The sequence below is a fragment of the Molothrus aeneus genome, chromosome 5, assembly GCF_037042795.1.
Source record: "Molothrus aeneus isolate 106 chromosome 5, BPBGC_Maene_1.0, whole genome shotgun sequence".
Classification (NCBI taxonomy): Eukaryota; Metazoa; Chordata; class Aves; order Passeriformes; family Icteridae; genus Molothrus; species Molothrus aeneus.
In genome coordinates this window covers 19,294,734-19,316,217 of record NC_089650.1, presented here as the reverse complement: position 1 = coordinate 19,316,217, position 21,484 = coordinate 19,294,734, and the positions used below count along the sequence as shown (strand labels likewise).

The following is a 21,484-nucleotide window of genomic DNA, read 5'->3' as shown; positions in this document are numbered from 1 at the left end:
TACCCGCTCAGCTCCCCTCGGTAATGCTAGGCATCGGATGCCTGCAGCCCCTCTTCTCCCCAGAGCCACTTTGCTTTTCCCAGAGCACCTCTGCCTCCTTACTCCTCTTCTTCCCTCCCTCGTTCCCTCTTTTTCAGTTTCCCCAGCTGGTCCCCTCCCTAGTCCCTCCCTAGGGATGCCCTGCCTGCTTTCTTTTCCCCTCCCTTGAGCTTCGTTCTCTTGCTCCCTCTCCTTTTCTGAGCTTCCTTCCTCCTCCGTCCGCCCCTCCGCCACAGATCAGGTAAGAACAGTTCAGAGCTCCTGCTCCGTTCTGTGCTCCTGTCACCAGCCCACAAGTAAAAATAACTTCAGCCCAGCCTTAAAGGGGAAATTTTATTACAGCATACACATAACAAGGCAGGACAAGCACATGCTGCTGCCGAGCCCGAGTGAAGGGCCCACGCTGTTTCTTGCTCTGTCTCAGCTGGGGTGGTTCCCCTTCCTTCCTTCCCGTGCCCACCAGCAGCTGTGCCGCGGGGCAGCCCGTGCGGTGCCAGCTGCCTGGGCAGTTCGTACTGATGTACACCCTGCCCTACCTGGCCACCCAACTCTGCCAGCACTGCTCAGGCACCTCTCCATGCTCACGGGTGCAGCTCCACCCTCTTGCCCTGCGACATACCGCCTTGTTGTGACAAGAGCAGCAAGGCACAAGCAGCAAAGCCACCCCTGCACCCCTCTCGCTGCTTTCCCTCCCTGCCGTCGCTGAGGCTCTCCGGAGCCACCGCAAAGCTGCGGCCAGAGGCTGCTGCCTGGTGCCTTCGGGAGGTCCCTCCCCCCGCCAGAGGAGCTCCTCCGAGCAGGGCCAGCAGCATCCGCAGTTGCACGGGGACCGCAAACTCCCGGTTCTCAGGCTCAGCTGCTGCCTGCTCTCTGCAGAGCTGCACCAGAGCTCATATCCTTTTTTTCTTTTTTTTTTTTTCTTTTCTCTTTTTGTCGAAAAACATCCACTCCACACCACCACGACTTTTGGTGTTGACTCTCTGAGATGTGTATCTCATTTTATTTCTGGCTACCTGCAGATAGGACTTTTCACCTGCACTAAGAGAGGGCAGAGGTTGCTGTTAGCTGGATTACATGGCTGGCAAAGGAAGCAGCAAACCAAGCCAAAACAAGAAGCGGTCAGCTTGTGGGCAGAAGAGGCAAGCAGCAAAGGAAAACAAGGCAGAAGGGCCACTCCATGTGTGCCCTGAAGCCAGAGGAGCAAAAATTTGGGGGCTGCTAGGCTGTGCTTCTTGGCAAGGATCAGGTCTTCAGTTACTGTCTAGCAAAGTGGTGCTGGCAGCTGTTTTCAAGTGGTTATGGGGTGACAGAGCACCACTGTTTCCCTGCCCAAAACACCAGGCTGTTCTCAACCTGTGGCAGAGCACATCTGATCCCCCACCATCAAGCCGTGGGTGCTCCTAACAGGCACCTTCAAGCACCTGCTGCAAAGATGCAGCAAAGGCCCCCCAGATTCTCACTGGCTGCATCAAGGGGGAGCTGGGCCAATTCTTATACGCAGTATCAGAGCTGCTCCCAGCCCTGGGCTGCTGCTTGTCAGAGGAGATCCCCCTTTGTACTCCTGAAATAAAACTGTCTCGTGGAGCTGCTTCCAAGTGCTGCTACCAGCAGCGGTGAAGCTGCAGTCATGTGAGGCATGGGAGTGAGCTCAAGCCCTGCTTTCCGTGGGCTGTCAGGCACACATTCCTGCCCACTGCCTCTCCATGGGGCACGAGGGAAGTGGGCAGCACCCCGTTCACAGCCTGGAAGTCACTGCTCTCAAAAAAGGAATTGAGAACTGCCAGGGGAATTCCACCAACCCTGCTCATGGGAGCAGGGAAATCATTGTGACAAGGGCCTGAGTGACTGAGGGATGAACTACAGGACTAAAGGGGCAGGATTTGAGCCAGACAGGGTGCAGAGAAGCTCCTCAGGGGTCCAGGAAAAGTAAGGGGGAAAATGCATTCCTTGGGTCAAAAGACACAGGAGCAGGATCAGGAAAGAACTCTTTATTTCCCATAAATACAGCAGATTCTTCGCGCCGGGCGTCTCGTTTAAATGTTTGTTTTCTTCCATTTACAGAATTTTGCACTGAAAATATATACAAGTCTATTCAAGAACCAAACAAGATCTGCAAAGAAAAAACCCATACAAAACCCTGAAGAGACGGGAAAGGGAAGTAAGACAGCAGAATCCCAGCATAAAGACCTTGCTTCCCCCTCCCCTTTACTGCCTGCTGTGCCCAGCTCTGAGACGCATCACCTTCGCTGCCTGAGCCACGAGTGCGAGGCACCCTGCTTGTCTCCATCTCTCACGTGCTTCCTTCCACCTCTGGCAAGCCAATGCAGAGCACAGCTTGCCTCTGCTTTTTATGATCAGGCTCTCTCCAAACCAGCTTAGGGATGGGATGCAGCTTCCATGGTCCTAAGTCTCATGGGATTGGGGATTGCTTGGGATGTGCTACCCTCGGTCTCCTTGGTGCCTGCAGATCCCAGCTCTTGTGTCACAGTGATCAGGCGGCTGGGGTGAGCCCCCTCCCCGCCACGGGGAGCCAGGCCTGCCCTCAGCTGCAGCAAAGGTGCACAAGGCACAGCTGAACCCCCCCGTGCCCCAGTGCAGAGCCTGGTGGTGATGAGCTGGGCTCCCATCTCCCCCCAGCTCCCAGCCCATCACTCACCCCTCTGTGAGAGGACACTGAAGAGCTGAGAAAACTCCCCTGCCCCACCGAGCTCTCCAGCCCAGCCGGGGAAAGGAAGTCTCACTGCTGCTTCCTCTCCCCATCTGCCAGGAGGCTGCAGGCAGTCTCAACCCCCAGAGCACGCCCCTCTCTGGCCACCGTTCCCACAGCTTGCTATGATAGATAAAGCCTGTGGGAATGGTTCCTACCATGCTGTAGGGGTTCAGGACGCCAGCTGAAGGGGTGGGGAAGGCACAGAGCAAGCCCTTCCCAGCCCCTGAGGCCCCACCTCTCACCAACAGCTCTGTGAGCAGCTAGGGCAGAGATATGTGATGATCACTCCCCCTGACCCCCCCAAAGCAGAGACAGCTGTCTGCTCTCTGGTGCTGGAGAGATACCTAGGCTCTGCTCAGCCCTGTTCCTCATCAGCTCCAGTGTGATCCCACCACATGGAATCACTGGGGCCCAGCTCTAAGGAGGGGGCAAGGGGGCAAGAGAGAGCACCATAGAGCACAAAGTAGCTGAAGGGCTGAGAAGTGTGGAGGGGGCAGACAAGGAAAAAGATCTTCCTTTGCTAGGCCTTGCCCTGGGCTGAGGCTGTTAAAGCTCCTCATCCTTGTTCCCCTATGCACCTAAAGCGGAAAGCAGGGTTAGAAGAGAAGCTGGACAGACTGGGGAGGGAGTGTCATCTTCAGAAGAGCAGGGAAGGCAACTGTTCACACATGAAGCTTTCCACTCCACTTCTAGTCCTGTGAGATTAACATCTGGCATCTCTGCTCTCCTCCTTGAGGCATGCTCCCTCTGGCCCTTGCCCGGCCATCTGGAGAATAGAGCGTGAGCACCAGCCCCCAGCCACCCTCCCATTTCCTCTGGCTGCTCCAGCCCCACAGGGTTGGCTTCCCAAGGAATCTGCAGTGTAGTGCCTGCAACATGTGGCCCTAGAGGTTTCCCCAGGATTCTGGTGGGGGAAACTGGTCCACGTCCCCAATTTCATTGTAGGTTTGCTCTCCCATGGTGAAGGTCAGTTTGTACCGTAGCCTCACTTTCTCCTGGAGATGGGAGAAAAAGAAAGGCATGAGGCACAAACCATTTACATCTCAGGTGCTGCTGAGTAGAGGGAACAGGGATAGGGTAGTGAGGCTTTGCCTAAGCACCAAGACCAGCCCCTGTTCATGCCCCAGGAACAATGCTGTTACCTTCTGCGGGTTAGCGAGCAGCAGGACTTGGGTGATGGCACTGGGGTGGACGATGGGATTGAACGCTGGCAGCTCTGTGCCTGAGGGAGGCTGTAGCTTCACCTTCATTATCTAGGGAAAGAGTGAGAGGAGAGACTGACCACATTCCTGAGAGTGACTTGGCAGCCAGAAGCTCTGCTGCACTTGGGAAGCTTTGCTGCCTAGTCAAAGAGAAAAGCATTGTACTAATCTGAAGGCATCAGAATTTGCTCCCATGTCCATGGAGCTCTCTCCATCCACCCTGTTTTCCTGCAGAAGTAGAATCATGCTTTGGCCCAGTTTGGGACCTCAGCCCCAGCAGCTGTCTTACCTTGGGGACGGCAGACTGAAAGACAATATTGCGGATGGGCTGCGGGGCCGTGCTGAGCATAGAAATCACCACCACAAGCACGTCAGGCCTCTCAGGCAGGGCATCCTTAGCAAAGTGGAACAGGACACGGAAGCCATGCTGATCATACACTGTCACAGGGAGGATGCTGCCTGTGGGAAAGGCAGGGACACGGAGCAGTCAGCCAGGAGGGAACTGGCCTGAGAGCACCTTTCCCCATCATCCTAACTCCAATCCATACTAGTGACAGAGACACCATTCCTCTTCAGCCTCCACAAAATCTAACAAGCAAGAAGTTTCTTCACATTCTTCCCTTCCATGTGTGCAGGGTTGAATCCCCCCATGCCTGCCCCCCCTATTTTTCCCCAGCTCACTGGGTTTGATTGACTCCAGAGGCACAGTGATGTTGGCCAGTGAGATCTCCTGGGGCAGCGCAGCAGCAGGAGGCCGTGGTGGCACTGCAGTACTTCCTGCTGGTGTGGTGGCAGCTTTTGGAAGTGTAGCAGGAGCAGGCAGCTCTGAGGTCAGAGGCAGCGTGGGGTTAGGGGAAGTACTCTGGAGTACAGGCAGAGCACTGGGATTGTGGGCTGCGGTGCCAGAGCTGCTCCTGTTCTGCAGATCCCTCAGGGTGAGCCGAGGGGGTGGTTGCTGCTTCTCCCTACAGGGGGAGAGAGATCGAGGAGTGGAACAGGGCACTGAAATGCTGTCCAGCACCCAGAAATGGAAACAATGGCGAGAGATGCCAGACTGCACTACCAAGTGCTTACCATCGCACTTGTTGAGATTCTGGAGGCAAAGACTGCTGCAGCAGCGTCTTGCCCAGGAGGTCCAGGTCATCCAGGCCACTGCTGCTAGGAGATGGTTTTGGGGAGGATGCACCAGCATCTGCTTTGACTGGTGGTGTTGCCATGATAGGGGTGATATTGAGCTCATTGCTGTCTGATGACTGTGAAAAGAGCATGCAGGAGAGCCCCAAAGCAGGGCTGCGTATCAGCACCAGCCATCAGCCGTGGCATGTTTCTCTGCCTTCATTTGAGGGGGCTTTTACCACCCTCCCCACCCTCTGCCCTAGCTCCCAGAGCATTACCTGGAAGCTGTTCCAGCCACTGCTGTCACTGGCCTGGACAGGATGTGGTGTTGGGTCATTCAGGCCTGCCAGGAGTATAAGCAAACATGAAGCTTACCTACCAAATCAGTAAGAGCATTAAATATGGCCTGAGTAAGACACAGAAGCAGCAGGGCAGAACTGCCAATGTTGTCTCCATCTCTGGCCCCCATCCTTACATGGGGGAGAGCCAGGAGGGTGACAGTGGTTTTTTTCTGTCCAGATAGCTTCATTTATAGTTCATGTCTCACTGCAATCAGCAGTAAAATGACTGCTACTGAGCTGATCAATCTGACTGACCATGTTGTCTACTTGATGCTGTTGTACTCAGAAGCACTTGACTTAGGAAACAGACACTTTGTTGTGCAAAGCAGGACTCTAGAGCATTCTAGGAGTGACACTTTACATGATTTCATGTGAACAGTTCCTGGAAGTCCCATGCATCTGCTGTCAGTTCATGACTTCAAGAGCAAGTGAACAAGGGTGACCAACCCTTGTGATCCCATCTGGGGATGGCCATTGCATCACTCTTGATTTACCTGCCAGGTCAGTTTACTCAGAGCAAATCAGTGGGCACATCCCTACAGGCTCTCTCTGACTAGCCAGGAAAACACCATGGGACTGAAGTTCAGAATCGTAGCAGCGTCCTTCCCTCCTCTCCCTCACACTAAATGGAAGAACCTCTTTGTCTTTCATTATTCACTTCTACCAGAGCTCTTTCTTATTCATGTTCCTGCCAAAGAAGAACTATCTAGAGTCAAAGAATGAAGAACTTTTGCTCTGGATTTCTCACCTAAAGACATGAGTTCATCATCCAGCAAGGAGACAGAGCCAGCTTGGTCAGGCACCGGGACTGCTGAGCCACCTGAAAGGGTGGGCAAGGCTGGGTAGGAAGGGCATGTTGCTGGAAGCTCCAGGCCAGACAGATCTAGAAGTGCTGAGGTGCTGCCTGCAAAAAGAAAAGACTCTGAAAACGTTGTCCAGTCCTTATGCAATGTGGTGAGGCCTTGCTCCCATCCTTCCTCACACCCGCTGCTCTCCCTTCCAGTTCCCCTTCTTCATGCACCAGTCACATCCACAAGCCATTTCCTTATCTCACCAGCCCCACTCTAAGCTCCTGCAGGTTTCCCCTTTCCACTTCTCTCAGTCCTCTCTTACTCTGCAGGAAACCAGCAACAGGGTCCCTCTGCTTGACCCTCCTGTCCCCATTCTTCAAGTCTCCTCACCTCGAAGGGGACTGGCCACCATCTCCCCATTGATCTCTTCTCCCCGTACAAGCTGCTTGTAGAGATTGATCACCTGGGTCAGATTGTCATTGGCTTGCAGAATCTCCGCTGAAAACAAGTGTGAAATAGTGAAGAGAGTAACTCTTATACCCTAAATCTGTCTGTTTCTCCCAAGCAAGGCCCAAGTTGCTGCAAACAAAACCACTGCAAAGATGGTTTTCACCATTGCTGCTGCAGGCTGCATCAGGGTACACTGACACCTCCAGGGCAGGCTCAGCAGGAAGGAGAAAGGTCAGATATGTTTACCTAGAGCTTCATCATTGTCTTCTGTGTCACTGGCGAGCCGGAAAAGCATGGGCCTCATGCGCTCACAGCGCTGATACAGCTCCTGGGGCAGCAGAGAAACAGTGATGAGGCGAGCATCCTGAGCAGCAGGATGCTCCAGCTGGAGTTGCAAAATAGGCAGGAGGATGAGGGGATAAGGGTCACCCATTTCTGCTAAGCCCAAGGAGGATTCTGGGATTGCCTTTCCTCACCTTCATTAGGTCCTCATTGCTTTCCGTTGTCTCCCCCTTGCTGTAGTTTGTCACCATCTCTGTCAGCAGCTTCACGTTGTTGTTCACCTCTTCAATGGCATTCACCCTCTTGGAGATCTTCTCCATGCGCTTTTGGTCCTGGAGGGGAAGCACATGGGGAAGGATGTCCTCACCTGGAGAGGAGGAAGGCCAGGCCGACCAACCAGCCTGGACTAAAGCCCAGCAACACTGCCCTCAAAACAGCTCCCACTCCATGGAAAACTCCAGGTCATCTCTGGGCAGGAACATGCCAGACAGGGATGGAATTGCTGCGGATCTTGTGCTGCAGCAGGGCTTGGGCCACAGAATGCACTCAGAGCCATTCCTCCAAGTACCCAGGGGATGGTAGAACTCACACAAGGACTCTTTGATAGCTGCTGCACCCAAATTTTGGGCAGAAGCTCCGTATATCTTGAGGTCATGAGGTCACAAAGCCAGTCCTCCTTTGGTGCCAGCCATCACCACCCAGACCATGACCCCCCAGCTCCCTTCTTCCCCAGTCCCACCTCCTGAACCATCTCCTTGATGAGCTTGTTGGCAGCCCGGAGATCCTCAGGATGGGAACTTTTCAGGAGGCGAGCCAGCGTCTGCAAAAGAGAAGGTACTCCTGAGCCCAAGCTGAGGGATGGCAGCCAGAGTCACTCTTGCATCACTAGAGCCAAGAGCTGCCCCCATCCCAAACCTGTATCTGGCAGTGGACAACTCCAATGATTTAGAAAGCCCAGCCACAGGAGCCTGTGGGCTATCAGAGACCAGGGAGAGAAGTACAACTGGCTTGGCTTTTCCTCTTGTAGTTCTGGTTATGCAAGCTAGGTCTTTCCCTCAAGATCCCCTGCATTCAAAACCTGCTCTGGCCTGCCCATTACCCACCATGGAGAGTCTGGAGTGCAGCAGCACTGAGACAGGAAGAGAGCCTGGTTTATGCAAGAATTGCCAGGGCATTGTAATGGACTCCTACTTGGACTTGTTCACATGCCTCTTTGCTGGCGATGAGAGAGAGCTCCCACTTCCTCTCCAGTCAGTGAACAGTCCCACTGCCCATCTTCAAATCCTCATTTGCAGACTCTGACCCATGGAGGCAAACTATATCCCTTACAGCAAACAGGCATCACACTCCTGCTGTAGAACTAGATCCAGAGGAGCCCAGTACTTGCTTAAATGTATCAGCACTGATAGTGCAGAGGTTTGCCTGAGTGGTGACACAATTCTGATGGAAAGACAACACAGGATGGGTCCAGGTGGCTATAATTGGTTGGGCAATAAGCAGATTGCAGTGCTGGGGGTGGGGGAAGAGATAACAGCAGCAGCATCTGGGGCTGAGATTTAAACCTCATGGCTAGATAACTCCAAAGTCTAGAGAGCTCACAGCAGCAAACCTCCCCAGACCTGCTTGGGCCAATGTCAGTGCCTCACCCCTTGCACCATCCTGCAGCTAAGTGCTCCAAAGGTCAAACAGACCCACATGTCCCACTCCTCTGGATATTTCCTTTGTCATGACTTTGGAACAGGCCCTCAGCATTCCTGTGATGCATTTTCTGAAGGACAGCATGTGCAGCAGGGACCTTAACTCTCTCACATCAGGGGGACATAAGGTGCTGGAGCAGGAAGATGATGCCTACTGTCCCTCTTCTTGCACAGAGCCCTTACCTTGGATTTTTCTTCATCATCAAAGATGATGTTCTTGGGTCGAGGAGGAGGCGGTGGGAAAGGAGCGTCATCAGGAAGTTTGGGGTCACACTTCACAATTCCTGCAGTAGAAGGAGAGATCAGGAGGACTCACCCAAGCAGGGATGGCACTGTCACCCAGGTTTTTTTTCCCTAATGGCCCACCAAATCCAGCTGGGACTGAGGGTGTGTGGGTTAGCTCCTGTCAAACAAGATCCTGGATTGTGTTTCCATTCCCCATAAATATCCTTGCTTAGAAAATTCCAGCCTATACTGCCAAAGTACTTGCAGCCCTTCAGCCCCAGACCTTTCCAGTGCCCCATCTCCCACATGAGCAAGCAGATGAGCCCTCCAACCCAGCAACTCCCTCTGCTCAGCCAGAAGCCCCAAGGCACCTGCTCTGTCTCTGACCCTGGTGCTGAGTGAGACTGATGGATGACCTGGGTCTGGGCAGAGGGAAGGGAGAGCTTGTTTCAGATTTCTCCCAGACAAAAAATGAAGGTGAGCAAAACCATTTGTCCACTGCCCCTTCCAGACCACTGCCTCTCACCTTGTTTCTTCAGCATCTGGTAGGCTTCAGTAATCTTCACCTCATGAGGCAGCCCTAATGTCCAGCTGTACATCAGCTCCAGGATCTTTGACTTCACTTTCTCTGATGTCCGGCTGCCAAGATACTAGAGGAAGAGAAAAGAGGAGGCGTGAAGCTGATCTGAGCCGTTGCAAGTCTGGCCTGTTCCTCTCCTTGCCCCCCCAGGAGAAGTGAGACTGTTCCCAATGGCACAAGGAGGAAAGAGGAAGCAAGCAGGAAAGCTCATGAGGGCCTTGCAACACATCCTATGCTGTGCCTGGTTTCCATCACAGGAAAAACAAGAGATGTGAAAAATGCTGCAGCAGCAGCTCCTCAGTGACACACAGGAACAGGTGGGAAGGCTCAGGCAGGTCTCCTGTCACCTTGTGAAGGGATGGTCCTGTGAAAAGAAGCTGCTCAGCAAGGCAGCCCTCTGGGAGAGGGATATGGGTAATGGTGTCTGAGGCAGGGCCCCGAGCAAGGTGAGCCCCAGCTGACCAGCACCCAGCAGGTGCCATGCAATCATCCTTCAGCCTTCTCACATGGCTCTGATGGGAGCACTGGTGGTAGAAACAGTGCCTGTGCCACCAGAAACAAGTGGCTTAAGGCAGAGGACATACTCTAGGGTGCCGAGTAAGAGGACTTTAGGATGCTGCTGTCACTGTCCAGGGCTATTCATCATCACAGATCACAAGCTGTGACTGGCAGACAAAGGTTTTCCTTAGTCATATTTAGCCTGTGTTCCCTTAACTCTACCCTTGCTGGTGTTCACTGCCTTGACTGAAGTAGGGGAGCCCGCACAGCTTGTTCTGCTGCAGGAACAGCAGTATCAGCAGAGGAGCAGGTACTGACTTGGTCCTTCAGATGGACTCGCCAGAACACCCCTGACCAAGCCTGGGCTTGCCCTCCAAGGGTGTCTCAGTCAGGTTGGGACACCCCAAAGAGACATGGTCCTGTCGCAGCTGGGGGAGGTTCCTGAGCACATGCAGCACAGACAGAGCCCAACAGGGATGCAGGGAAGGTGACTCCAGGCAGGCACATGAGCTCAGTAGTCTCACAAGTGCTGGCTGCACCATGTCCAATTGGTGCTCAGCTTCCTACAAGAATCAGCCTGGAACAGTGGGGTGAAAACTCACTTCCCACCAGAAAACTCACCAGGAAACAAGGACTAGATCTCCTACTAACACTGCCCTATTTCGCCCACTTCACTGTGGGTGTCTGCCCTTTTTTCTCAGCCACCACTTTTTCTCAAAGCCCTCCTGCCACCGGGCAGCATTCCCTTCCAGCACGATGCCATGAGACCCACCTTAGGGGACACCACCTTGATGAGCTCGTTGAGGAAGCGGAACTTGCCCACCTCATCGTGGAAGCGTTTGCCACAGCTCTTCATGCACGACTCCAGCACCTGGGGAGAGGGGCCACGTTAGTCCCAGCATGGGGCCAGCAGCAGGATCAGGAGCCAGCTCCTTCCTGCTTGCCCCTCACCAGGTACAGAGCCTGTGGCTACTGTCACAGCAGCACAAAGGGACATCCCCTGCTCCCTCCCAGGTGCTCAAGCACCCTCCCAGAGGGAAGAAAGAGTCCCATCTTTGGGGCCAGTTTTTGCAGAGATGGCTTAACAGCCCATCCAAAGGGTTACCCTTAGAGAGGTCACAAACACCAGGGTTTCAAAGTAGGGATCCACAACATGATTAAGAATCATTGAATCCTTTAGGTTGGAAAGTATCATCAAGATCATACAGTCCAACCATTAACACAGCACTGCCAAGGCCACCACAACAAAAGCCAAAAAGCTTCCTATTCAACTTCAACAGGCTATGATCCTTCTAGGAACAAAACCTTCCCAAGTAACCTCTCCTGACTTGTGGAACCACCTTCAGTCCCTCTCCCACCCAAGGGCCCAGGTGCTCCAGGGCTTTCTCAGAGGGAATTCAAAGGCTCCCGTGCTTCTCCAGTCAAGCTGGAGCATCTCCACGCCCTGCCCCTCCATCTAGTTCTACCAGCCTGCAGATGCCCTTACCGTGAGGGCCTGGATAGCTTCCCATTCCTGTGGAGACTGGATCTTGTGGGCAAGAAGCCGGGTGGCAAGTGGAGGACTGGAAGGAGTGAGGGGAAAAGAAAAGCTCGCCGGTTATTGACAAAATGTCTGGTACCTGCATTTCTGTCTGGGAATTCAGAGCTGAAAAGCATGTTGCAAGCTGAAGATGCTGATAAAGCACTAAGACACCTCAAAATCCGGAGGAAACCTTCCATTAGTGGACCCCCCACCTACCCCCACCTCGAGGGCCTTCATGACTATTCAGCTTTTGGGACAATCCCACTGGATTTTGCTGGGTGGGAAATCATAACCAGGCCTGTGACCTGGAGAAGCCTGGGGAAAGGACAAAGCACTTACCCCTCCAGCTCCTTATTGAGCTGCTCACAGAACGCATTGATACCATCCCAGTCCAGGTCCTTGTTCAGGGGGTTTGTGGCTTTGTCTGCGGGCAGGAGGAGGGGACGGTGAGAAGAAAAACCCAACAGGCTCCTACTCTGTGGAAGGACATCATTGATGCCACTCCCTCCCTGCCAACTCCAGCGGGTGCAGCAGCAGGGGACGGCGTGGGAGGGGAAACATACTCGTGTCCACTCGCCCCTTCCCTCGGCAGCCCTGTGCACCAACTATAGCTCCCTCCTCCCTGCTGACCCACCGTACCCCTGCCTCCGGCTGGGCTCTGGGGTCTCACCGCCGCCGCCGGGTGCGCCCGCAGCCCCCCTCCCTCACAGCCCTGCGCCCCCGACGCCCGCGCCCTCCCCGCCCCACTGGGAGGGCAGCGGTGGTCGCAGCCGCACTCACTGATGCGCGCCTCCAGCGTCTCGGGCTCCATGTCGGCGGTCGGCGGCCCGCGGCTCCTCACCGGGGCAGCGCCGCTCCGCCGCCGCCCTGCTGCCGGGCCCGGCGCGGCCGCGCCATGGAGAGCCGCGATCGCTCTGGCCACAGAGAGCCGGAAGTCGGCCGTCCGGAGCGCCGCTCCGCTGCCAGCGCGCCCCCTGCCGGCCCGCGCTCCCGCTGCACCATGAGCTCACCGCGCAGGGCAGGGAAGGGCGCGGGAGGCGGAGGGAGGCGGAAGGAAGCGGAGGGAGGCGGAAGGCCCTCCCGGAGAAGGACACAGAGGGCAAGCGGGCGCGGGGCGGGGCGGGGCGGGGCGGAGCGCCGGAAAGCAGCGCCGCGTGGAAACCGGGCGAGCCGGCCCCTCCCGGAAGAAGCCGTGTTACTGGCAGGTGAAGCCACTTCCGTCACGGAGAACGGGCACTTCCGGCAGGCGGCCAGCGGTGTCCTTTAAAAGGACACGGGCCGGCCGGGGCCGCGCATGCGCGGTGAGCGCCCGCCGGGGCCTGGCAGTCCAGCCGGGGTCGGGTGTCGGCCAGTAATAAATATAAATATAAATATAAATGGCAGCAAGTGCCGTTCCCTGCACTGTACTGTAAATAGCAGCTGATCTTCTGGCCAGCGCCTGGCCTGGCCCTTCTGCCTGGCCGAGCAGCATGTGGGGCGGGCGGGGATGGGGGTGCTGGTGATGCTCCAGAACCCGCTGGAGCGTTCCAGAAAAACAAACTCAGTTTGTCCCAGGAATACAAACTCCGTTTGTCCCCGCTTTCCGTGTGGCTCTGGTGATCCAGGCCAGCCAACTGCGGCACCTAACAGCGCCTGTTTTCTCTGTGCTCCGGGAGCAGCACTCCCCGACTCGCAGTTTGCTTTCCTGCATTTCAGATCCCGAGCGACCTCGGGGAGCGCCTGTGTGAGGGCTGCCCGGTGAGGGCGGCGGGTTTGGGGCTGGGGCGGGCCAGGGCCTCGGCGATAAGAGCACAATGCAGCCGCAACTCGGCGTTCCGGCCTCTGATGTGCAGACAGGCGTCTGAGTGCAGCGCTGCCGGGCTGGGTTACTCATTTACAGCACTAATCCCGCGGTTGACGGAGGAACTGCCCTATTGTCACCCCTAATGGCTTTTCCTGATGGATAGCCATTGTTTTGGTAAGGGCTTTTTGGCCATTAAAAAGCACTTTTTGGCGCCTGAATGTAGTTCTTTTTTTAACTGTTACTGCCTTGCATCACAAAGCCCTTTTAAAGTGCTTTTCATAGAAAATTGCAACATCCTTCCCCTTGCTGTGTTCAGGCACGTTTTACGCAGATTATTTTAATCTTATGAGTCAGCCCTGCCTGTCACTATTCCTTTGATTTTTTCTGAGAATCCTGAAGTCATCTCTAGGAACCCTCCAGGTCATGTACGATCTGCATAGAAGGCACGCACCGCTCCATCCCCCACAGCGATGCCTCTGAATGAGAGGTTTCGCAGGCCGGTGTTTTACACAGCCCCCTTTTGCTCAGGTTTCGGTCCGTCTGAGTCTCGAGCCTGTTTGTTTTCCTGTCTTTGGCAACACCCAGTGGTTAGCAAGTCCAGGATGAATGGAAGGCTGCACCTCTTTTCGGCTGGTTGCAAACAATGGCGAGTGAACTCGTGCGTAACAGTCCTCTCAGCGGCGACCTTGCTTTCATTTCTCACAGATTTACAAGTCTCTTTCCCCTTTGGTACATCTGCTTTCCATATAGCAGGGACCCAAAGTGCAGCCAATGGAAAAAGAGATCGGAATGTGAATCTTTGCTCCCTGTAAGAGCGGCTAGATGATGTGTGAGGAACAACCTTTCTCCCCTCGATTTATTTTTACTAACTGCTGGAATTGTAAGCTAGCTTTGGACGGAGTGAGGCGCTCTAAGTTGTAACTAACACTGTTCCAGAGGGAAAGTACCGGAGCTATAATTAGCTTGGAGCCAGTTGCGGAGGAAAGTGGTGGCGTGCAAGCCAGAGGCCTGGATGAGCACAGCTCATGGGGCCAGAGCGTGGCCCTGGTTGGGCACAGGGGCTGCGGTCCCAGGTTCAGCACAGGGATGCAGTCCCAGGTTCGGCACTGGGGCACAGTCTCAGGTTCGGCACTGGGGCACAGTCCCAGGTTCAGCACAGTGATGAGGTCCCAGGTTCGGCAGAGGGATGCAGTCCCAGGTTCGGCACTGGGGCACAGTCCCAGGTTCGGCAGAGGGATGCAGCCCGTGGTACCCAGCTCCGCAGCACCGCCCGCAGAGGGCACCAGCAGGCAGGGGAGCGCCTGTCTGAGCAGCCCGGGCTCAGCAAACGCTCCTGCTGCTTGCGCACTCGAGGTGAATCCCAAACAAGCCAAGTCACTCTCCATCGGGAAGGAAAGGCCTCAGAGGAATGGCGGGTCCTCCTGGGAGAGGGGTTTTCCACCTGCCCGGTCGTCTTCTGCCGGCCAGAACCACCCTGTCACCCCTTGTCAGTTCCCATGTTTGTTTGGCTTCTCTGCCGTGTGTGTTTATGTGAACCCTGTGATCTTTGTCAGATGTGCTTGTGTGTGCTTCCTCCAGGGTCGTCAGCTCTGGTCCAGGACTTGAGCGCTCCTTTCCCCATCAGATTCCTCTTTCTTTAGCAAGGTGTTCTGCCAGAGACCTTTCACTTTCCTGAAGTTTGGTATTGTGATCTTTTGTTACTTTTGTGTGTGTGTGTGTGTGTGTGTGTGTGTGTGTGTTTGTTTGTTTGTTTGTTTGTTTTCCTGCTCTGGCTGACTCCAGCAGCCAGTTCCTGGGGGCTGGCTCAGTTTTCACTCTGCCACTTTCACTTGGAACAAGCAGGCAGCACCTCTCCTGACATCACCTCGGACCATGCACCTCTTTACACAGTCCTCCGGATTTGCAGCCCTGCCATTCCCTGACCTTGGCTCCTCTCCTTCCTTTTGCAATACCTTTCCCAGCAGAGGGTTGCAATTAGAGAGGCAAGTATAGAGTTGCATACTTCTGTAGAGGGAGAGCAGGTTTGAGCTCCTTTAATCTCATAGGAAATGTTTCCTTCCCTTTCATATGCAGCACTTTCTTGTATGCAATCATCTACCAGGATTGCTCCCTTCCATTTCTTTCAGGAGTTTCCCTTTCAGCTGTAGGAAGACTGAAGCTGTCCCCGGTGATCAAAGGCATCCTTCTGCAGCTACAGGAGCAGAATGAGGAAACAGGATGCTGCATAAGGGATCAGAAAACCTGCTGGCTAGATCTCTGCAATTAAGCATGTCTTGAAGCAAGACTCAGGGAAATACTCAGCTAATCTTGCTGCCTCAGTTTCCCTGGTTGTTAGCATGGGGGTATAATTTCATTTTCTTCCGTTGGGGAATTGCCTTGACCTTTGTACACCAATTTTCCTTTCCACATTGGTTCTGTCATTAGAGCAACTGGCTCAGCGAGACAAGTGAGAGAAGCAAATACCAGAGTTAGAGGTGAGCTGTGCAGCTCCTTGTTTCCTTGTGTTCAAGCCTTACTTCCCAGCTCAAGGGGCGTCTTTATTCCTTGACTGAGCAGGCAGCAGTGCCTTTCTGTGCAGTGTGGGGAGTGAAACTGTCTCTTTACACCCTGGGGAAGGCTCAAGTGGGTTTGCTGATGCTGATAACTTCTTACCAACAAAGTCCAAGGCATTTGGGGTGTGCTCTAAGAATATGGGAATGCTCTTGCTGCTGAGGAGCTGTATCTGCAGCAGGCAAAGATGAAATAAAACTGATGGGACAGAAGCCCTCGTTGTTGCTGTGGCTTGGGGGCTGGTAGGTTTTGTAGCTGGAAGCTGAACAAGGAGAGGAAGACCTGCCAGGTTAGAGCGAGCTGCTTTGAATTTATGGGGCTGAAGTGAGTGCTGAGGGCCCTGAGCCCGCAAGGGGGAGCCTCGATGGAGTCATTCGCAGCACTGCTGATGAGATCAGCTCCAGACTGGAACAGATCCATGACCGATACTGTGCACTCGGTGCTCAGGAGTCAGCAGAGGCGCTGGAAAACGTGAACAGATTCACCCATTCTTGCTTTACCCCTTGCTTGCAGAATTGCAGCTGGCAGATGGGAGGGGCATGATTAGAGAGTACAAGTACTGGGGGGAGAAAAGCAGTTCAAGAGCCTGGATTTTGCTGAGATACAGTTTGGCTCTAAAGAACAGCAGGAGGGAGAAGGAGAAAAATCCTATTGCAAAGGCATTTTTCATGGGCACCCAAGCGTGATCTGAGCAGAAATTGGCAACACGAAGCTCAGCATCCTGAAGCAAATCGGGGAGCCCAGCTGCAGCAAATTCCCAAGCTGGGTGATGAACACATCCCCGCATTGCGGCGACAGCGAAGTGTGCCTCAGTGCAGCGTTTGCTGGGGATGGTTAATGTGGCAGCTGCATGGGAGCTCAGGGATCAGCCCTGTGCAGCGTTTGCTGGGGATGGTTAATGTGGCAGCAGCCTGGGAGCTCAGGGATCAGCCCTGTGCAGCCTTTGCTGGGGATGGTTAATGTGGCAGCTGCATGGGAGCTCAGGGATCAGCCCTGTGCAGCGTTTGCTGGGGATGGTTAATGTGGCAGCAGCCTGGGAGCTCAGGGATCAGCCCTGTGCAGCCTTTGCTGGGGATGCTTAATGTGGCAGCCACCCAGGAGCTCAGGGATCAGGTGTGTGCAGCGTCTCTTTTCCCACTGCAGAGTGCCCCAATGCCAAATGCACGTGTACTCAGCTGTGCAGCTGGCTCAAGTGTGCCATGATGAGCTTGAATAGATGGGTTTTGGCCCAGGCTTGAAAATCCCCCATTGCCAGCAATCTCGTTTTGGCTGGAGCTGCCTCAGGTTCCCTAGAAAACTCCAGTGCTGGCTGAAGTCTGGGCTGTGAAACAGCAGGAGGAGGCAGTCCGGCGGTGCCCTCCCTCCAGCCTGGCTGCTCAGTCTCTGCCACCTGGCACTACAGCCAGCTTCTGCCCTGCTGCTGCTGATGGTGAGGAGCAGCAGGGCAGAGCGATCCCAGTGCTGGGGCATGGTGGATGTGGAGCCAGGGATCAAAAGAAAGCTGTGACCCAAGAGGAGGGGGAGGGAGACGCTGAGTCTGCATACACAGATTACTCAAGGGTGGACCTGGCTTTTCATAGGCTCCTTTCTAGTCCCTCTGGCTTCATCTGTTTTAGTAAGTGCAACAGGAGCAGGGCTGGGCCTGAGCATTGCCTCAGGCTTATGCCGTGCAGTTGTTAGCCTTCCCCCTGCCTTGGTTTTGAGCAGTGCCACAGTGCCCAGGCATGGCTGGGGGACAGGGTGGGCTGGGGGCTGTTCCCAACAGAGCCTTGTTGCCATGCTTTTAACCCCATGGATGGGAGCTGTGTTCTGCTCCTTGGCTTTTGGGGCCAAGGGTGAAACAGCTACACCCTGTAAGCCCAGATCCTTCAGAAGACAGGTTTTTGAAGTGCAGTCACCTGCAGCCTGTATATTTATCCTCTAATTTTCCAGCGTTTTCCTCGTCGAAGATTGGGGAATGTCATGCAACAGGTCGTGGGTGAGTGTGTGGGATGGAGGTGTGTGCCAGACTGAAACTGGGAAATGCTCTGTCTGCTGGGTATGGCTGAACTGTGGGTTGTGACTCAGTATCCAATACTCCATGCTATGCATTATTGGCTGCATTTGACCTTCTGTCATGTGGGGTGGGTGAGATATTAGGAGAAAATGTTGTCCAAGCAAATGAGGTCAGTGTGTGGGCCTGCTCCTTGATGCAGGGATCAGACAGGCCTGGGCATACAAGCACGTGGAATTTGCCCTTCTGGCTCTCCTGCTTGAGGCTGGCAGAACAAGGAGCCCATGGAGCACATGCTTCTGCAAGAACTTCCCATGCACACACACCTGTGTCCTCTTTTCCCTGCCACCCCAAGCCACATCAGGTTTGGGAGCTCAGCCAGGGAGCAGAACAGGGGCAGAGCTCATGTATCCCCCATTTAACGTGCTGCTGACAGACGTGTCTCCCTGCCAGAAGGAGCAGGTGCCTTTGACCAGCCTCTGCCTTGTCTCCACTTGGAGGGGCTTTGTTCAAGCCACTCACCGTTCCACTCAGCTCCACAGGCTTTTCAAAGGCAGTGTCCATGTTCTGGATCTTGCTGCAACCATCTTGTATTTTTGCTGTCCCTGATGAGCAGCCCAAGCCCCCTCATCTTGGAGAGGAGGGAGATGCTCCTAGCAGAGGCTGTTCCTCTTTCCACAGAGGTTGCTCCTCCCCAAAGAGAGCAGCTTTGCATCTGGAGTAGCCTGGTTCCCAGCAGCAGTGCTCCGGCTGAATTTCAGGAGGGTACTGGGATTTGGTAGGGTTAAAAGCTGTGGTGTCATGGCATGGTTCAAGAGTGGGCTATGAGACTTCTTCCCTCTGACTGCTGTGCTCCTGCTGGTGTCCAGAGCTAGTGCGAGGCACTCTTCAGCTCATCCTGAGCCAGCTCTCAGGGAAGCCATGTCTCTGACAGAGATGTTCAGGAAAGATTCCCACCCCTTTCCTAATGAGGCTGAGTGAATAATAGAGATGTTCCTCAGGGATGGTGTTGTAAGCAGTGCTACATGCACGTTCAGGACCAGAAAGCAGGTCTCCACTAGCTTTTCCCTGCTGTGTGGATGTGTGTCCTATCCTGACAGAAGAGATAAGATATCTGCTGCAGATGGGAACTTGCCTGGCAGTTGAAGCCACCTGTCTTCACATTGTGCTTATCAGATCTCCCAGCTTGGGAAGTCTGTTTGAATCTGTTTGTTGGCAACGGTGTTTGAGGCTATTCAGCTTGGCATATGATAAGATTAGTCTGGGGTGAGTCGCATTGAAGGCATTTAGTTTCAAATATTCTTTTCCTCTCTCTGGAGCAAGCATCCTCCGTCCAGGAATCTGACTGCAATTAAAGCCTGGTGTTTGTTTTGCTGCTGGGGGCTTTCCAGGAGGGGAGCAGCACAAAGAAACTTGGGGGCAGCTAGAGAGACACAGCCAGGTTCTGGCCCCTGCATGCTGCCAGTGGCGAGGAAAAAAAGGACAGCAGGAAAAGGCACAAACTGGAAGCAAGGGAAAGAGAGAGCCAGAGAGAACAAAGAGCTTGGCATGACTGCTGGGAATGCAAAATAAACATCCACTGTGCTCCAATGAGGGCTTATGTACTACTGGCCACATGGGTCAGAAACAAGAGTAGAGGCTCATGGGTGCAGTCCAGAGAAGGCACAGGACGCCTGTGTGGGACAGGGTGTGCCTGAGTGCCCAGTGTAGTGCTGGAAAGTGAGACTAGGTGTCCCACCTAGTGCAAAGCAGGTGGGACAGTCACTGCCCTGCTTCCTGGAGTATCTAGTGGAGATGAAATACCTCATGGCAGTGCTGTGGCCCAGCTCTTTTCCTGTGTCTCACTCTGAAGGTCCATAGGTATTTCTGGTGCCCTTCCCTCTGGAAAATGGGAGAAGAGGAATATGGAGAGTCATTTGTGCGGGCCCGATCTTTTCTTAGATCTCCTTCAGATGCCTGCAGGTCCCTCTTTAGATGCCCATTTCCTGCACTGAGTCAGTCATTTGGGGATTTGGACTCCCTTTTTTTGGCAGCTTTTCTTTCCCGTGTTCATCTGGTTTGGTTTTTACTGTTTCATTTTGCAGTGCCATCAAAGTTTGTTCAAGCTGATTTGGCAGCAATGTATAGTTTTGCCTTGACAACCCCTTCCTTTGCAGACCTCAGTCATGGCCTTAGGTCCAGGGTGGGTTGCCCCTTCAGATGCTCTCAAAGCTGCTGTGTGGTAAGGTGGCTTGCTGCTTCCCAGTGGAGATGAAGGATACTTGGCTTTAGTGACGTGAGCATGGAAGAACAGACTTTTTTTTTTCCTCCCCTTCTTTCCAGCCTATGAGCTGTTAATTCTTGTGGCTTTTCAAAACTTGCTATTTCTCCCTTAACATTTCTTTCTCTCTCTTTTTTTTTTTTCCAGTGGATGAGCCACCATTGGCATTGTGCCTCGTGCGTGTGACTCAGATGGATTCTGCTTGTCTGAAAGATTCCTGCAAGTCCTCAAGAGTTGTCCAACCTGCCTGGGCTGAGCGCAGGAAGCCGTGAGAATCACTCTGAAAGGGAGACTTGGCAGGCACTCTCACTTCTTGCCCTTGCTGTGCTGGGGGTTGAATCCAGGATGGCTGCTCTGTGGAGGGAGGTCCCCAAGGACCTTTTGTATAATGGTGCAATGCTGCATTTCTTTTTTGCTTATTCTAGTTCCAGCCAGCTGGTCTCATGCTGCCTCTGTTGTGGGAAATAGTCCCCTTGAACTCAATGAAATTGGGCTTGGGGCATCTTGGAAGTGCCATGGCTTCCACTGCAGGAAGACTTCTGTTCTTTGAATGCCTCTGGTTTTCAGACTTAATTGGACTCACCCAAGGGCTGATTTTTTCCAGATGCACTGAATAACTCAGTACCTTCTGCTGATAGTAGTCGGTGTGATGAGAGATCATCATCTTTGATACTCCAGCGGTATCAGCTAGGGGAGCACAGCTTCCTTTTAGCTTTTTGCACAGGTTTGCAAAATGATTTGATTTTATGTGATTTGATTTTGTGGCCATGAAAACTTTAGGATGAGAATCCAAACAGGCGGAGTTGATTTTGGATGTGGACTTGGGTGTCTGTGCCTCAGTTTCCTCTTGTGAGGGAGCTGCCATCTTCTTTGCTCAATAGTAAGATAAAACTGTGGCAGATGATAATCTTTTGGTGGAAGATGCAAGTGGACCATAAGACCTCATGAAGCTGATCCTTTGTGGAGTGCTCTTTGGAAGATCCTTTTCCCATTAAGCTAATCATATCTCATCTAGAGATTGTGGGTAGAGCTGTGTGATCCCAAAAGTCCCAGAGAGAGAGAAGCTGTGAGCTTTCTATACATCTTCTATTTTCCAGTAGGGAAGCTTTCAACACAAGTGAATTATTATCTCCAGGCGTGTTTTTGAAAGCCTTTCCCACAACCCGCATTTCCTGGCATGCACCTATGAGTGAAAGAATTGGAGAAATGAAGTCTGGAAATGGAACTGGGTGGCATGCCATCAGTGCTCTGACCTCCCTTCTCCACCCTCTGCCAGTTGTGTTCATTCTCCTGCCCCTCAGCCAAGCTGGGGATAGAAGATGTGACTCATCTGGCTGCTTGGGTTGATAAAAATGACCCTTTATCGACCAACTTCCTTGCAAATGAGCCACCTTTCTCCCCTTCCCTGTGCACAGCTCTGACCACACAGAAATGTTTCTACAGAC

The 21,484-nt window shown here is 53.7% G+C and overlaps 1 protein-coding gene across 2 annotated transcripts; it reads right to left on the bottom strand.

The window, feature by feature from the left end:
* Positions 1-2,012: 2,012 nt before the first annotated feature.
* Positions 2,013-12,359, bottom strand: GGA1 (golgi associated, gamma adaptin ear containing, ARF binding protein 1). Of its 2 annotated transcripts, XM_066550045.1 has the most exons (17): positions 12,234-12,359; positions 11,793-11,877; positions 11,418-11,493; positions 10,704-10,802; positions 9,380-9,503; positions 8,812-8,912; positions 7,671-7,751; positions 7,126-7,263; positions 6,896-6,977; positions 6,590-6,697; positions 6,157-6,312; positions 5,346-5,410; positions 5,026-5,204; positions 4,633-4,916; positions 4,241-4,410; positions 3,892-4,002; positions 2,013-3,744 (listed from the first exon to the last, which is right to left on the bottom strand). In XM_066550045.1, the coding sequence occupies exons 1-17, from the start codon at positions 12,262-12,264 to the stop codon at positions 3,634-3,636; spliced, it is 2,001 nt and encodes a 666-aa protein (XP_066406142.1). In that variant the 5' UTR covers positions 12,265-12,359; the 3' UTR covers positions 2,013-3,633. The 2 variants fall into 2 exon arrangements, with proteins under 2 accessions (XP_066406142.1, XP_066406141.1); XM_066550044.1 differs by lacking the exons at positions 11,418-11,493; positions 12,234-12,359 and having other exon boundaries at positions 11,793-11,861.
* Between the last annotated feature and the right edge of the window lie 9,125 nt (positions 12,360-21,484).

What these genes read in the sequence shown, in the direction of transcription:
- GGA1 (XM_066550045.1), bottom strand. Translation starts at nt 12,264, where the DNA reads ATGGAGCCCGAGACGCTGGAGGCGCGCATCA. An exon ending in AGACAATGATGAAGCTCTAG is followed by an intron (nt 6,698 to 6,895) that starts GTAAACATATCT and finishes ACTTGTTTTCAG; the next exon opens with CGGAGATTCTGCAAGCCAAT. An exon ending in TGATGAACTCATGTCTTTAG is followed by an intron (nt 5,411 to 6,156) that starts GTGAGAAATCCA and finishes TACTCCTGGCAG; the next exon opens with GCCTGAATGACCCAACACCA.